The sequence below is a fragment of the Mytilus edulis genome, chromosome 2, assembly GCF_963676685.1.
Source record: "Mytilus edulis chromosome 2, xbMytEdul2.2, whole genome shotgun sequence".
In the NCBI taxonomy this organism is placed as follows: Eukaryota; Metazoa; Mollusca; class Bivalvia; order Mytilida; family Mytilidae; genus Mytilus; species Mytilus edulis.
Window position 1 is genome coordinate 29,997,334 of NC_092345.1, and position 17,251 is coordinate 30,014,584.

A 17,251-nucleotide genomic window follows, 5' to 3' on the forward strand; every position below is an offset into this window, starting at 1 on the left:
AAATTACAGTTTTATCCCATTTTCACAGTCCAATAAACAGAGAAAATGATAGTGTAGATGAGGCATCCGTGTACTAGGGACACATTCATGTTTCTTCAAATTTTCGTCGTATCGCTGTCAATTTGTGTTAAAATTTTAACGTCGTTATCAATATTAAAATATTTCATTATTTACGAGAAATATGCAATTTACTATCATTGTCATAAATCCAAAATACGGCCAATTATATTATAGTTTAAAATTTTTTTTATGAAACATATTTATATCCGCTAACCGATCCCCTATTGATATCGACAAACTCAACAAAAAAGCTTTGAATACAATACGGATATTTCTTAGAATTGATGGTCATCATATAAAAGTTACGATCGTTCTATATAAATTACAGTCAGTCTTTACAAATTACGGTCATCCTTTACAAGTTACGGTCATCTTTTTACCAATCACGGTCATCCTTGTTTTATGTTACGGTCATCTTGAAAATATTTTGATTATGATTTACGGTCATCTGAACGATTTTTTCAAATCGAATTTCCCGTTTCATGCACATTTCTCGGAAGTAATTAGTGATTTCCGAGTGATTCTTTTATAAATTTACATCGTTTCAATGTATGATTTGTAAAGAAAATGATATAGAAACACTTTAACAGACAATACAGAAACTGACCTAATTTTTCATCCGACATCTTGGGATGACCGTGAATGCAGTTACGGTCATCAGCTTTACCCCAGTGTGTATGTTATGTGAAGGAATAACAATAGTGTCAATATGATACTAAATCAAGAATATATTTTACGAATTTTGCGTATTCGTGCATCAGAGGCGTTTTTATAGAGATTTTTTGGGGATAAAAAAAATAATTGATTATTTAGGGGATCACAATTGGTAGTCATTCCCCCCCTCTTTATGGAAATTGCTGGATACACCACTGTGCAGGATTCCAATATTATATACCAGCACATCGCATAAGTTAGAAATAACTATACAAATTCAATTCCAGCAATTTTCTATCGATTTCATTAAAGTATATTTTTATATACATAATTATATATATCCGACAAACAGTCTTTGATATATTACCCAACTGGAATCGCTATACACTGAAGACAGCAATGACAACGTATTTACATTCTGGAACAATTGAATAAAATAAATCTGCATAGATTATTCACATGTTACACATATTTCAAATCATAGATCATCAAATTTTACATAAAAATTATATACTGTATAAAAAAAACAAAATACAACAGCAAGTACGAAGTAAAAGATCAGAAATTTCTTTTGTGATGTTGGTTCTGTAGATCCCAACGGCCTCGTTTTCAGGGACGCAAATGTCCTGTCCCATTGTGTCAAGATCGCTTGTCTAGCTCCACTCCATTTACATGGTCCGTTTAACCTATATTGATATGGCGTACATGGTCCAAAGTAACAGTTCAGAGCTAATATAGGATCTGACCATAGTAATGACTCTGTAATAGATAATAAATAATAAATGTAAAAAGTTATGTCTAAAGGTTAAAGGTTTGACTCACGATTAGAAGCAGAAAACGCGTATGTACGTGCAATATAACCAAAGGACAATCACATCTTAAAATCAAAGCTCATGGGAGTTACATAATATAGAAATCTTCTACTTGAAGTTTTGGTCGGCAATGAAGCCCACGTTCTAAAAGGTTTCAGGTTTGACTCACGATTAGAAACAGAAAACAGTTACGTACGCGTATGTACGTCCAATATAACCAAAGGACAATCAAATCTTAAAATCAAAGCTCATGGGAGTTACATAATATAGAAATCTTCTACTTGAAGTACTGGTTGGCAATAAAGCCCACGTTTACAAAATAAAATCAAAACAATAAATGGAGAATGTGTTCATGCTGCAAATATTGATGCCCCTGCTTGCATTTAAATGTTACTAGAACACTCCCGCGTAATCGCGAGCATTTAGAATGTGATTGAAAGTATATAAACTGTTGTAGGATGAAGTTTTGTAAAAGATTTTATCACCGGATATTTCAGGAAAGTGATCAAAAGGCATAGGTACTTGGATAGATGACAATTTTTTAGCCATCCCCCTTTTTTTTCCAAAGTCCGTCATTTTTTGTTTTCCGTTAATTTCAATTATTTTCGCCGGTGGATTGTAAACTTGAAATTGATAATAAATAACAAATACACCTTATTTATTCCTGAGTAAACTGAAAATTATGTGTAATTTTAAACCAGTCCTAAACGAAAGTCTTGTTTAGGACTGAAAAGTACGTCCGATGACGGAAACAATATCCGGACTCCTTTATTTCATTTTACTCCCAAGTAACCCAAACTTAATAATCATAAGCAAGGATGACAAATGCTACTATGCATGGTACCTATAGGACACATATGCATGATGGTTAGTTTTTTTTGTGGAAGGAGAAGAAACGATACAATTGGGTGTTCTCATTTAAAAGTATAGATAAAGGGACATTATACCTGTAACTCCGGAACGGCAACATAGATGCTACCAAAATTCGAACTGTTGATCTGTTTTTTGTGGTACTAAGCATTGTGTACACGTTTTATAACTTTTGGTTGAGGTCAACTAAAGTTAGAAAACATAATAAATGTTGATATGTACGTACTTCATCAGTCTGAACTTGCTTTGAAAAAACAAATTCGTGAAACTTTTTGTGACCTCAAAACAATACGACTTCTTTGCTATGAAACCAAGGGAACGATGGAACTACTCATGTATATAGTATTGCCTCAACATACTAGCAATGCAGACTGAGTATTAGTTTACAGTATAGTGATGTTTGATTATATATATATATATATATATATATATATATATATATATATATATATATATATATATATATATAAGGTTATGAGAATTCCTAGTGAAATGCAAAAGAAAACTTCAAAGTCATTAAGGTAGACGAGGACTTAATCAAAATCCAATATTTTTTTAATAATTAATTTTGTCAAAATGTAGTTGATATCAATCCGACATGCTTTTTTTCAGTACGGGTCACCAGGTTTTTTTTTGGGTAAAGATTGCATTAAATACAATCAAATTAACCTTATGTTACTGACTTGATATCTAAATCTTCACAGGCTTATCACTACCTCATTGATACACAGAATATAGTGCATTGATCATAACATTCTATTATTATACATCCTATTCATGACAGTTCCAGAAATTTATCAATGCAATATATGCTCAGATATTCAAGTCACAAAATGATGTTAATACACTTGTCATGCAAATTACATATAACTTTTACAAGGTGTAGGAATCAAATATATCTTTTCCAAAAAATATAAATGATGTTATTGTTTAAAGTCATCATTATTTATTTGAATTACTTTCCTTTTCCCAGAATAATTGTTAAATCTTTATAAAATGCAATTATACAATTATGGCCCGTTGAAAAGGTGAATATCAAAAATTGTCAACACGAGAAGGTTATTTCAATGAGGGCGCAGCCCGAAGTGAAATAACTTTTAAGGGTTGACAATTTTGGATATTCATCGATTCTAAAGGGCCACAATTGATTTATTATACCGAACTAACAGTTGAAGGGCATTTTGTACACTTACAGTAAATACTATATTTTTACATAACAAACACAAGCTGACGTTTGAAAAACATTTTGTTTTAGAATTTCTCGAATGTACAACAAAGCCTCAAAGGTAGATTTTTTTTGTAAACTATTGATGGCCCTGGAAAGGACCGTTACTCGGTGAGAGATATCATCTCAGTGCTGCTGGCACTCTATTCACTTCCAAAGCCTTATTTCCTCGTTTCTCGATGAGCTGTCAGTGTAACGTGAACGCTGCCATATAGTTTATTAACGTCTGTGACGTCATTATCATGGGAGGTAACTCGAGTCCAAATATAGACACTTAAAAGGTTATTCACCGGTGAATAATAGGGTTATTCACCGCTGGTGTAAATTTAATGGGTTATTCGTCCTCCCTTGCAATTAAATGAAAATTATCTGAATTATTCCATGTCACGTGATAAGGTGTTATACAATAGAATTGGTTGTAGTATATGTAAGGTATAATAAATTTAATTGTACTCTTCCACTGATAAATTAACGCAATCTTTACCTTTAAGTGCTACCAAGCACTTTGATTTTTCATGCTACTGGTTGTCAAACTTGTCATATTTTGTAAAGAATATGCATGGAAACCCCAATGTTGTGTAATAAAGCTACACCATAGAATAATTTGCTTTCAGATAAGAAATAGAAAAAAATGGAATCACCGGACTCGTTTTCTTGCTACACCATTAAGTAGGAAAATTTACAGCACATTCACTTATAAGTTCATTATCTGAGTTACTTCCCCTTATGTGGCAAAGTTTAAAAAAATGTGAATCTTACAACAAATCTTTTTTTTTTGTAAAATACAGCCGTAAATATGACAAAACACATTGTTTTTCTATATCAAAACGTATAGTCTAACACATGATATCCATACTTCTCTCGAAATTTTGCACATTTCATTTAAGATCTAAAGCGATTGTTATATGCTTTTTCGAATTAAATGGATGGAGATATTTATGCCACATTAAATGAGATAAACGTATAATGGCTTCATTTTTTATCCTGCTTAATAATAACCATAGTTGATTTCAACACTGAGTGTATGTCTTAAAGATGAAAAATAGATTGATAAATTTAAAGTAACAAGATGCGATTACAACTTTTTCATGAACTTCATAAGAACTTACTGAGATCAGGGAGACATCCATTTAATGTAGCCAGCTCATCCATATAGTCGATATAATCGACTTGAATGGTATGTCTTTGAGTTTGTACATATTTCAGTTGCATTGCTAATTCTTTGTTTTTAATGTCTGTCATCATTTCGTCGTAGCATGGAAGTTTAACTTTTCCCTGGTTTAAAAAAAAAGTAAAGACTTATCGTTAACTGATCAAGTAACAGTGTATATGATGTAATCAATTCAGTTACATGACGTAATCAATTCAGTTATATGAACGTTTTAGCGTGCTTTTTGTTAGCAAATAGGAAAAGTCTGCATGAGAAAAATACTTTAGTAGTAAAAAAATATGAGAGTCGTATGAACTGCCAGTAGAGTATATGGTCATTGAATGTAGTGCCAATCTCTTGTATTATACGGTTTGATGGTCAGTATCAATACCCCCAAATATAGAGTTCAATGTCACCAGACGCTAGGCAACCAACAATCAATCCACTAATCGAGTTCAATGACTTATGTCAGTGGTGGATGGCCCAAATTTTTCACAGTTTGACACAATCAATGACGATCAATGACGTTTTCAAAAGCATCTCTTTTGCTCTGCTATTTCGTAAATGTTTTCTATTGAGACGAAAGTTTATTAATAGTATAGGAAACCATTGTTTTCCATTCAATGGCGGCCAATCGAAATTGTACTTTAAGTACTACTGAACGGTCCTGACTGATTTATTTCAATTTTGGATGCATCATTTCATATATTTAATAAATCTCTAAATGCTTTTTCTGTTTGGTAAATATCCCTGATTCAACTGTATGTTTCCGTACTTATATATACATCTTTGGACTCAACGAAGAGTCGATCTTGGTGACAGTAAATTTAGATTTGTGCTTCAAAACCAATTAATTTAGCACATTTTCTTTTTCTTTAAATGACACTTTTTCATATCAGAATCACGATAATGTTATAAAATAGTTAAAATTAAGCTTTGTATTAACAGTTATGTATTACCTGAAAAACACGTGTGGCTAATCTACACTGTAACTCGGATATCGGCATCAACGCCGCTATTGGCTGTATACACCCTATTACACATAAAGTAGACTGTTCCAGTTTTGGAGGAAACACATATTTAAAAAGTTCCACATGGTTTTGTTTGACATCAAGAACAGATTTATCCAAGAAAGGAAACCCAAATATGTAGCCTGTTGCCAAGACAACGACATCAATATTCTCCTCTTTGGTGCTATCATCAAATATTACTCCATTTTCTGTGAACGTTTTGATGTCTGGTTTTGCCTTCAAAGTCCCGGATGCAAGTCTGTTCGGAATGTCGTCGTTTATCGTTGGATGCTGAGCAGTAATACGATGCTTAGGTTTTAGGCAGTAGGTTGAATGGTCAAATCTTTTATTTACTTGATTCTCCATCATATTGTCGAAAAAAGACGGAGGTAAAAGCTTCCTTATTTTCAACACAGACCGTTTAAGAACAATCATGTCTACAGGCATACCGTTATCAGCTATTCTGTTAAAAACCCAACTTCCACGTCTTGTACTAATAAAAACCTGAAGGATATTAAAAAATATTCTGAAGAACTTGTTAAAATCTCTTATTTCATTCTTTTTGTTTAATAAATTATATATTGAAAACATTAAATATGAATATTCTAACATTCAGTTTTAGCAGACATGAAACATAAAAAGGTTTGGATAAAGAAGGGTAAACTTTTAAACTTTAAAAGATATGTATGGACTGAACATACTTTGATGATACATGTAAATCTTAACATGCTTCACTCGACAATTCTAAAGAACTTTTCCCTTTGAAGCAATCCGACTTAATTATATCACCATGTCGCAATTTTAACCGTAAAGCAATCCGACTAAGTTCTACCTCCATGTCACAATTTCACCTGTGAGTAAATCTGACTTAGTTCTTCTGCAATATCGCAATTTTAACCGTAAAGCAATCCGACTAAGTTCTACCTCCATGTGACAATTTCACCTGTGAGTATATCTGACTTAGTATCGCAATTTTCATGTGAAGCAATCCGACTTCTGTAAGTGCTACCGCCATGTATATTTCACCTGTGAGGCAAGCTGACTTAGTACTACCGCCATGCCGCAAATTTTCCCGTGAATCAATCCGACTTAGTTCTACCGCCATGTCATAATTTCATCTGTGAATCGATCTGACTTAGCTCTAGTGCCATGTTACTTGTGAAGCAATCGGACTAAATCCTACCGCAATGTCAAATTTCTACATGTGAAGCAAACCGCCTATGTTCTATCGATATCTTAATTTAACCTGTGAAGTCATTCGGCTAAGTTCTACCACCATGTCGCAATTTACATGTACCTTTGATACAATCTGATCAAGTTCTACCGCCATGTCGCAATGTACATGTTTCTGTGAGACAACTGATCAATTTCTACCGCCATGTCGCCATTTAACCGGTAAGACAATCTGATCAAGTTTACCGCCGTGTCTCAATTTAACCTGTGAGACAATCTGATCATGTTCTACTGCCATGTTGCAATTTTACATGTGAATCCATCAGACTAAATTCTACCGCCATGTCGCAATTTTACCTGTGAAGCAATCCGACAAGTAATACTTCAATGTCGCAATTTTACATGTGAAGCAATCCCACTAAATTGTATCGCCATGTCGCAATTAAACCTGTAAAGAAATCCGACTATAAGTTCTACCGCCACGTCGAAATTTTACCTGTGAAGCAACCCGACTAAGTTCTACTGCCATGTCGCCTCCTGAATTGCCAATTCCAATCACTACAATTCTTTTATCTTCAAACCCAGCTTGGTGTCTGTAGTCATGACTGTGAATAACTTTTCCTTTGAAGTTTGATAGTCCTGGAAAATCAGGTACATTCTTTTCCGCGTGGTGACCACTGCAGACAATAACTGCATCAAAGATGTCTTCTCTTACTTTAGTACTTTTCTTGTCTTTTAATTTGATTACCCACTGACCGGATTGTGCGAAATCTGCATGTTTGCTCACACTTAAGACCTGTATACAAAGAAAACCATAAAATTTTCCATATACATTTTGATAATACTGCACATATGGTTTAAATGCATCTTCGATTTTCATTAACTAGACTTTCAAATGTCTCATGTCATTTAATAAAATGACTGAATAACTGATAAATTATAAAAAGATGAATGTGAACTTCTGGTTTGCTTTGGAGATTCCGTATATCGTCAGGTTATCGGAATTCCAATGGGGACTAACTGTGCACCACTTATTGCGGACCTGTTTTTGTATTGCTATGAGTTACAATTTATGACAAATATCAGCAAAGACCCATCGAAACAACATCTAATACACACATTTAATAATACTTTTAGATATTTGGATGATATTTTGGCTCTCAATAATGACGACTTCAGTATGTATACTAACGAGAGAATAATACATGGCAAAATCCGTATCATATGCCGAATCATCCCGATACTAATATCAGCCAGAGGGTCTTTAGGCCCGAGGGATGATATTGGTCGAGGGTGATACGGCATGTGATACGGATTTTGCCATGTTTTATACGCTTTATCATATGTTTCAACAGGATAGTACTTGTACATATGAACTGCTTTCTCTCCCTACCACCTGGGTTACCTTCAGTTCTACTTTTGTCTTGTTTTGAAAGCTTAAAAAGAACTGCTCAATTACTCATCTGAGGCACCTGGGTTACCTCACAATTTGCGTGCTGTTGTTTAAAAAATGTTTTGTTAATTTTAATTTTTTGTTTGTTTTGTATGGTATTTCATGAATTCTTTTTATAGTTATATTTCGTGTGTCAGAAATATGTAAATTTGACGTTTGTGACGTCACATTCCAAACAATGACGTCATAAAAAAAATAGTAGGGGTGTGATAACAGTTGGAAAGCAGGTCACGGTTTGACCCCAAGTTTATCAGCAACAATAGAGTCACGTGACCGTGAAAATTCAGTAAAAAAACGGATGAGACAAACCTCATTTTAACTCACTGAATACTATTGTCGTAATAAAAACTTATTGACCTAACTAATCTTGAGTAACCATAGTTTATTCTCGTCAAAGCTCACACATCAAATCAAAGTCCTTTATTCTTTATTTTATCTGCAAACTTGGAGTTTGGGTGAAAAATTGTCAAGTGTCCTGAACGAAAAATCTAAATATTTACGAGGAAACTAAAAATGATGGGCTGAATTTAAATTTAATAAAGCATCTCATTAAGACAAACACTCGATATGAATATCTCGGCAATAGAATGTTGGATACGCAAACGTCAAATTGATTTCAAACCGAAGCGGTGGTTTTTATGCCGATTTGTGCAAGTGATAAAGGGTGCGATAAAGGGTAGGGGTGTGATAAAGGGTATGATAAAGGGTGCGCATCAAAGTTGCGCGATATGGATTAAACAGCAGGCTTTTTATCAAATATTCAAAACTACTGTATTTACTACTAAATGTATGATAAAGAAATTAATCCTGTTGAACTTACTTTAAATAAAGCTAATACTAACAATGACTGCTGCCCTTTCCTCGATCTTGATATCTATATCATTAACGGAAATCTTAATACTAAAATTTATGATAAAAGAGATGATTTTTCATTTTCTATCGTTAATTATCCATTTTTAGATGGTGACGTCCCCTTGTCACCATCTTACGGTGTTTATATATCTCAACTTGTACGATTCGCTTGTGTATGTAACAATGCTTTAGATTTTCACGAGAGAAATTTATGTATTACTGAAAAATTATTACACCAGGGTTGTCGATATCACAAACTAGTCAAAACATTTACTAAATTTTATCATCGGTATAAGGACATTATTCGTTAATATAGCTCAACATGCACACTTCTTTTACGTTCAGGTATTTCACATCCAATTTTTTATGGAAATATTCTTTATTAAGCACAAAAATATTAGTTTTCACTTCAGAATCTAACAAAATCTTTAAATAGACTTATTAAGAAGGGATATAGTTACGATACTGTTGTCAGGTCATGAAAGATTGCATATTTTGGCGTTAATATTGATTCACTTCTAGGTTCTTTGCATCGGAACTAAACACATTTATTCAAAAACCAGTTGTTGGCATGACACGGGTTATGTTCGTCTCATATGTTATGATAGTAATATACTCAACCCCTAACAGAAAGTATTGTGCCTGATATTCATATGATGACGACATAATCTTTCAATAAGTTTAATTGAAGTCCGGAGCTGGCATGTCAGTTAGCTGCTATTAGTTTGTTTATTTATGTATTATTGTCTGCTCATTTTGTTTATTTTCTTTGATTACATCTTCCGAAATCAGACTCGGACTTCTCTTGAACTGAATTTTAATGTGCGTTTTGTTATGCGTTTAGTTTTCTACATTGGCTTAAGGTATAAGGGTAGGATTGAGATCTCATAAACATGTTTAACCCCGCCGCATTTTTGCGCCTGTCCCAACTCAGGAGCCTTTGGCCTTCGTAAGTCTTGTATTATTTTTAATTTTAGTTTTTTGTGTACAATTTGGAGTTTAGTTAGTATGGCGTTCATTATCACTGAACTAGTATATATTTTTGTTTAGGGGCCAGCTGAAGGACTCCTCCGGGTGCGGGAATTTCTCGCTGCATTGAAGACCTGTTGGTGACGTTCTGCTGTTGTCTGTTCTATGGTCGGGTTGTTGTCTCTTTGAGACATTCCCCATCTCCATTCTCAATCTTATTCTGGTGTTCATCGATGCATAGTATACCGGTTGAAAAAAATAAGGTCAAGTTTAAAAGTCGAAAGTTGAAGAGAACCGATTAAACTATGTCAAGATGAAGAAAAGAAAAAAGAAACAAGCAACACATTACAGTCCTCATACACAAGACAAAAAAAACTAAACATTGAACATCAGGAACCCCACCAAAATTCGGGACACATCGAAAGGAAAAAACAGTTCCTGCTCTACAAGTAGAACTGATGCTATAACACATGTGCAACAAGGTACTAACATAGTTTAAGGAGATTGAGGGATATTCTCATTTTCGTATACAGAAATCTGCCTTTATTTACATTTAGTCTCTGTGCATATGTCAACCTTGATATGCAAAAATTATGAGAGACAAAATAGGTTTCTGTTGATGTTGCATAAGTGTATAGTGTCGCGTTTTTGTGCCATTTATAACTTTTAATTGTCTGAATTGTTAAGTTAGATTAAAGGTCATTACAAATCTGCTATTGTGTGATATCTCAGTAATGACTTTAAATATTATCTATCAACGTATTTTGTAGTAGAAACACGACATTGAATCATTACAAAATGTCCAGAGACTAGCTACTAAGATGCTATCATACTTTTAAATTGACAAAAATTATATAGAACGACTACAAATACTGAAATTGACAACACTAAAGTTTAGACCAGTATGTAGAAACATTCAAAATACTTGCTGAAATATATGATAGTGAAGCAACTTCCGACTTGTTTACTCTAAACAACAGTTCAACGAGAGGACATAAATTCAAAATTAACAAACAAAGATGTATATTAGATGTGCGTAAACACTTTTTCACAAACAGAATAGTAGACGCATGGAACAGCTTGTCATTTCATATTGTAACAATAACTAAAGTGAAATCATTCGAAAACAGACTAGACACTTACTGGAAAGATCATCCTATGAAATAAGACTATGCAATTGAGTATGGAAAACACATAATTAGAGAAACCGGAAAAGAAGACACTACAGTTGAAGACACGATAGAGATGAACATAGAGGAGCATCAGCGCCTGCGTTCATAACGAACGTAGGTAAACGTAGGTAGGTAGATAGGAGTGCCACTAATAGAGGAGGATCTGATTAATATTACCCTATCGAAGCAGCTGAAATCACACCAAGTATTTGTTTTGGTTCTTCCTGTTCAGTCACTAGTCTTTTATGTAGTATGTTGTTTGTATAATGAGTATAAAAATACAAATACTCAAATGTGTGTGTATATTACGTGCACTTTTACAATAAGGATCAAACTAGATAAGAATCTTTTTATGACATCTACATGTAAATAGTTTGGAAATATGTTTTATAACATATTCGAAAAAATTGGCCGATTATATATTGTTCGGAGTATTTTTAGTCGATCATCCTCAACATATACTATGTTATTCTACATACAACTCGAAGCTTTCTGAACCGTCCTAAACATTTCAAATAAGCCATATAATTAAATACTATATAATCCTCTAAATATATCACCTCCGTTTCAAACCGTATGTACTTTCGTAGGTTAAACTTGTCAGCATACAGGTTGAAGTACTTCTGCACATAAGTATTATGCATATACATTGGATACTCTGATGGTATTGGGAAATCGCTGAAACACATTATCTCTTTACTAGTGTTTATAACAGTTGATTTCATTACGCATGACTGACCCTCTACGACCTCATCTGAATACCTCCATAGCCCACCTATTTGAAAAAAGAATTATAATACTGGTATAATATTTTGGCCTTTTGATCTCGTGTATTCGATATTTAACGATAACAAAAATATGCTATACTTAGTATTCTAAGCGTTTGTTTTTGCTTAACTTTATCGCATACCGCGATGAAGGAAGTACAAAAAGTGCGAAAAAAATGTACGAATGGGTAGATATGTGTCTTCAAGAAGACCGTACATGTCTCGGGTAAATGTTTTTTTCTAAGACCTACAAGTCAAGAAATGTAAACGGACAAAGGCTACATGAAAGCCAAAATTCGTTAAAAGAGAGGCAAAAGATTAAAAAATATCACTCTAACTCACAGGTCAAAAACAAATTGACAATGACATGGGTAAACACGAAAAACAACGTAAAGGCAAACATCGGTGCACAAAACACACACACAGTTACATTTTCGAATGGTTGATTTCAACTTCACTAGATATCGAAACATTTTTAACTTATGTCTCTGACTTCACCAAAAAGAACTATTTTAAAGGTCTTATTATTAAAAAGGTCAATTTATGCTTCCAAAGAATTATGATTTTTTTCTTTCTTTCTTTTTTGCAATTAGGGCATCATAATGTAATTTAAACACACTAAAGGGTAGAACATCAATTAATCAAGGATATTTCTTATATTTTAAGCTCTAATCTAATATCTACATAAATTCATTGTTTAAAGCTTGAAATTTAATAAGGATCGAGTGCGACTGTTATATAGTCTAAGAGTTTTAAAAAAAATGTGTAAACTAAATAAGATGTTTATCAATACATAAAACAACAACTTTGGGATGCTACAACAAAGCAGATAGAACATAATGTGATAGAATTAATGAACCTCCGAAGTAATTTCAGAAAGGGGGACGCTAATTAAAATCAATAAAACCAAACGTTCTCTGATATATCAACCACCTTATTACTAATTCAAAACTAATAAGTAATTTATAACAATTGATGTTGATAAAAGTCCTCAGTTTAATACCTATATCATTTGACCTTTCAAAGCATACTGGCTCTAGTCCTTCGTCTATACAACACTTTATAGCAGTTAATCCACTGGCTCCTGCTCCAATTACCGCAACCCTCATCTTTATTGTCTGTAATACCATATAAAAGCGATGTTGATAATTTTAAATTTTAAATTTTTTGTTCTTTGATATTTTTCTTTTTCTTTTTGCATTATCACTTTTTCGAATACAATAAAAAAAATAAAAAAAATAGTTATCTACGTATTTAACTGTTAGAAGTATACAAAGACAAGACAAAATACGTTATTAAAGTCTCACCACTTGTTACATATAAAACATACAGCTTTTTAAAACCTGTACTCTAAATATGTAAACATTAATCGTAGTTTTCCTTTCTTCATGATTAAGTACGAGCGATAGCGTTATCCCAAACAATAGGTTAATCCCTTATTAAGAACATAATTTCATTTATTCTTCACAAGTAAGATATCAAATAAGAAACACCAAATCCTAAAATTTCATTGGTCGAGCGCAGTGGCGGATTTAGAAATAAGTGGGGGCCCACTGCGACTGCCTAAGAGGGGACCCGTTCCTGTCATACTTCAGTGATTCCCTATATAATTAACAAAATTTCTCCCTGCCCTCCCCCTAAATCCGCATCTGGAACGTACTTTGCTATATATTCTAAACTCTATTAAAATTTATTGATAATGGAAATAGGGAATGTGTCAAAGAGACAACAACCCGACTAAAAAGCAAATAACATGCAAAGGCCACTAATGGGTCTTCAATGCAGCTAGAAAATCCCGACTGAGAAAATCTAAGTTTAGGTTGAAAGCATTTTCATCCACTTGTTTGAATTGATAATTTAGTCTAAGAAAACTAGAAATGGACATAGAGGGCCTAAATCTAAACCACCCAATGCAACGTAAACAAACATGAGGGTTCACTTTTATATATTTTATATTTTTTCCTTTATCAGTTTATCATTCATAAAATTAAAGATTGTAATGAGGCCATATATAAGAGATAAAATACTCGAACTGTTTAATTGTTTACCTTGCACGGACAATGAAGGACATCAATATGTTTTGGATAAAATATCAAAAGCACTTTTCTCAGGATGATCTCAATGTAGATCAGAGCAGGATAACTGTAGAAAACATGTGAATTCAGACTTCATAAAGCTAAATATGTGATGACTTACCTGGTATCCGCTCAGCGTATAGTTTAACGATAATCGTTCCAAACAGAGGCTAAATTTATAAAATCATATTGTTGACCTTTAACTAGTTAAATAGTCTCGATGCACCAGAGTTATCGTTCTACATATGCACACGGAGCGTCTGGATAATCGAGACTACTAGTTATTGCGTTATACTGCAGTCTCATTTGGAAATAGTTTATTGCAAAGCTCTGATTTCTTTCACGGATTTGGCTATACTTTTTGGACCTTTTGGATTATAGCTCTTCATCTTTTATATAAACTTTGGATTTCAAATATTTTGGCCACGAGCATCACTGAAGAGACATGTATTGTCGAAATGCGCATCTGGTGCAAGAAAATTGGTACCGTTTATTTAATTATTGAGATAACCATATAGTATAGTGATATGAAAGATTTAAGACTTGAAGTACGCAAATACTCATATCAAATATATATTAAACAAGGATTTGTATAGTAAGAAATGACTTCCAATGGGACAATTATCCACTAAATTTATATATATATATATAATACTCAATATGATAAAATTTCCAATGTATTATATCTTGAACTGTGTGAGAACGGTTTTAGTTTCATGGTTAAAGTTTTTGACATTTTATGGACGAAACATTTCCAATTATATATGAATTTGAATGTGTTACTGTAATGTACTTTTATACGAAATAACCATTAATGTATTATGATATCTTAGCGTTAATGTATTTATTAAACTTTTAAATATTTGCACGTATCTTGTACCATTTTTATTACAATCATAATAATGTTGTTTGTAAACACTTTGATGTGGGTTTTTATGACGCAGGTGTCAGTACCCCTCTGGCACTTACCGCCGTTGTAAAGGACTAGTTTCACAATAAAATAGTACATTGTATATACATAATTATCATACCAATCTAAATTGGAAACCACGTTCAAACCTATGATTGCATTGGATAAAAACCGCAATTTTTATACGTGTGCATGTAAAACAGATTGCGTTGTAGAAGGGTCTAAATACAGCACAAACAACATTTTCCAAAAGTCCCCAAAAAAGTGAAAAAGTATATTTTAACAAATCGCATTTGACTAACTGGACGAATAACTGAAGTTCCGTTAAACCCTGCTGACTGCCATTGGCGATTGCCTAGTAGGTTGATGTAACCATAGATGTAACAAAATGGATCTTAATAATAAATTAATACCAAACAGAAAACAATAAACTTTCGGCAAAGATGTAATAGGTGACAAACATGAGGTGCAAAAATTTGTACACCCAACCCGGATTTCGACAATAAATGTCTCTTCAATGATGTTAAGGACCGAAACGATATTTGAAAGATATATCTACAAGTCTAAATTGAAAACAACGTTCAAACCTATGATTGTCTGGATAAAAACTGCATTTTTTATACGTGTGCATGTAAAACAAATTTCGTTGTAAAGGGGCTAAATATATAAAAATATAGTCATCCGCACGGTATTCAACAATGAAAAAAAACTAATACCGTTTATAAACTATCCTTTAACTCTACTTTTCGCTATATAGATGATGTTCTTTCACTAAATAATTCAAAATCTGGTGACTATGTGGAACGCATCTATCCAATCGAGCTAGAGATAAAGGATACTACAGATACAGTTAAGTCGGCCTCATATCTTGACTTACATCTAGAAATTGACAATGAGGGTCGGTTGAAAACAAAACTTTACGACAAAAGAGATGATTTCAGCTGTCCAATTGTGAACTTTCCATTTCTAAGTAGCAACATTCCAGCAGCACCTGCATACGGGGTATATATCTCCCAATTGATACGATATTCCCGTGCTTGCATTTCCTATCATGATTTTCTTGATAGAGGGTTGCTGCTCACAAGGAAGCTATTAAACCAAGAGTTCCAAATGGTGAAGTTGAAATCATCCCTTCGTAAATTTTACGGACGCCATCACGAGTTGGTTGACCGTTATGGAATAACCGTATCACAAATGATATCGGATATGTTCCTTACGTCTTAACTACAATCCCCTGCCCTTTCCTGAATGTGACCTACCGAATTAGACTATTTACCGGATTTGTTATCACATAAGCAACACGACGGGTGCCGCATGTGGAGCAGGATCTGCTTACCCTTCTGGAGCACCTGAGATCACTCCTAGTTTTTTGGTGGGGTTCGTGTTGTTTATTCTTTAGTTTTCTATGTTGTGACGTGTGTGCTGTTGTTTGTTTGTCTTTTTCAGTTTTAGCCATGGCGTTGTCAGTTTGTTTTAGATTTATTAGTTTGACTGTCCCTTTGGTATCTTTCGTCCCTCTTTTATAGTCAGTTAAAACGAGAAAATCAATTCTATAAGCTAATTTATAACAAAATAATTTACCAAAAACACATATGACAGACTTAAAACAACGACAACCACTGATCCTCGTTTTTATTTGGCACTGGCACATATAATATGTGACAGGATTAACATGTTTGTTAGTTTGTGTGGACATAACACAGGATTTTTAGATGATGATTTGAGGAACCCCTACATTTGTATAGGAAGCACATGAAATCGACGAATTAAAAAAAGATTATTAATTTACCTTAAAATCAACAAATTTCATATTTTTTACTCCATAGATTTATCGTAAAAAACTATAATATGTTCTTTGTACATACATTTCCGTTTTAATGATACATACATTTCCGTTTTAATGATATAAAGTAATCATTTATGGTCAAGGTTTTAGGTGTATGAACAAATGTTATGGTTATCATTTTATTGTTGTGTATAGTTTTGACGTAACCTTTGTCGGTTTTGATGACATATCAGATGATAGTCAGTTATCGCGTATTATTCCATTGGACGACAAAATTTCAATCTATCATTAAAAAAAACCCGTCAATTTCCTC

General features: G+C 33.3%; 1 protein-coding gene across 3 annotated transcripts; it reads right to left on the reverse strand.

The window, feature by feature from the left end:
- Positions 1-1,000: 1,000 nt before the first annotated feature.
- LOC139511918 (flavin-containing monooxygenase 5-like) lies at positions 1,001-17,017 on the reverse strand. 3 transcript variants are annotated; one of them, XM_071299077.1, is made up of 7 exons: positions 16,942-17,017; positions 13,171-13,285; positions 11,961-12,175; positions 7,451-7,750; positions 5,731-6,285; positions 4,731-4,896; positions 1,001-1,473 (listed from the first exon to the last, which is right to left on the reverse strand). In XM_071299077.1, the coding sequence occupies exons 1-7, from the start codon at positions 16,960-16,962 to the stop codon at positions 1,193-1,195; spliced, it is 1,653 nt and encodes a 550-aa protein (XP_071155178.1). In that variant the 5' UTR covers positions 16,963-17,017; the 3' UTR covers positions 1,001-1,192. The 3 variants fall into 3 exon arrangements, with proteins under 3 accessions (XP_071155178.1, XP_071155180.1, XP_071155179.1); XM_071299079.1 differs by lacking the exon at positions 16,942-17,017 and adding an exon at positions 14,364-14,462; XM_071299078.1 differs by lacking the exon at positions 16,942-17,017 and adding an exon at positions 14,216-14,321.
- Between the last annotated feature and the right edge of the window lie 234 nt (positions 17,018-17,251).

What these genes read in the sequence shown, in the direction of transcription:
- LOC139511918 (XM_071299077.1), bottom strand. Translation starts at nt 16,962, where the DNA reads ATGAAATTTGTTGATTTTAAG. An exon ending in TGAAAGGTCAAATGATATAG is followed by an intron (nt 12,176 to 13,170) that starts GTATTAAACTGA and finishes TTTTTCAAATAG; the next exon opens with GTGGGCTATGGAGGTATTCA. An exon ending in TGGATGTCTCCCTGATCTCA is followed by an intron (nt 1,474 to 4,730) that starts GTAAGTTCTTAT and finishes TATCTATTACAG; the next exon opens with AGTCATTACTATGGTCAGAT.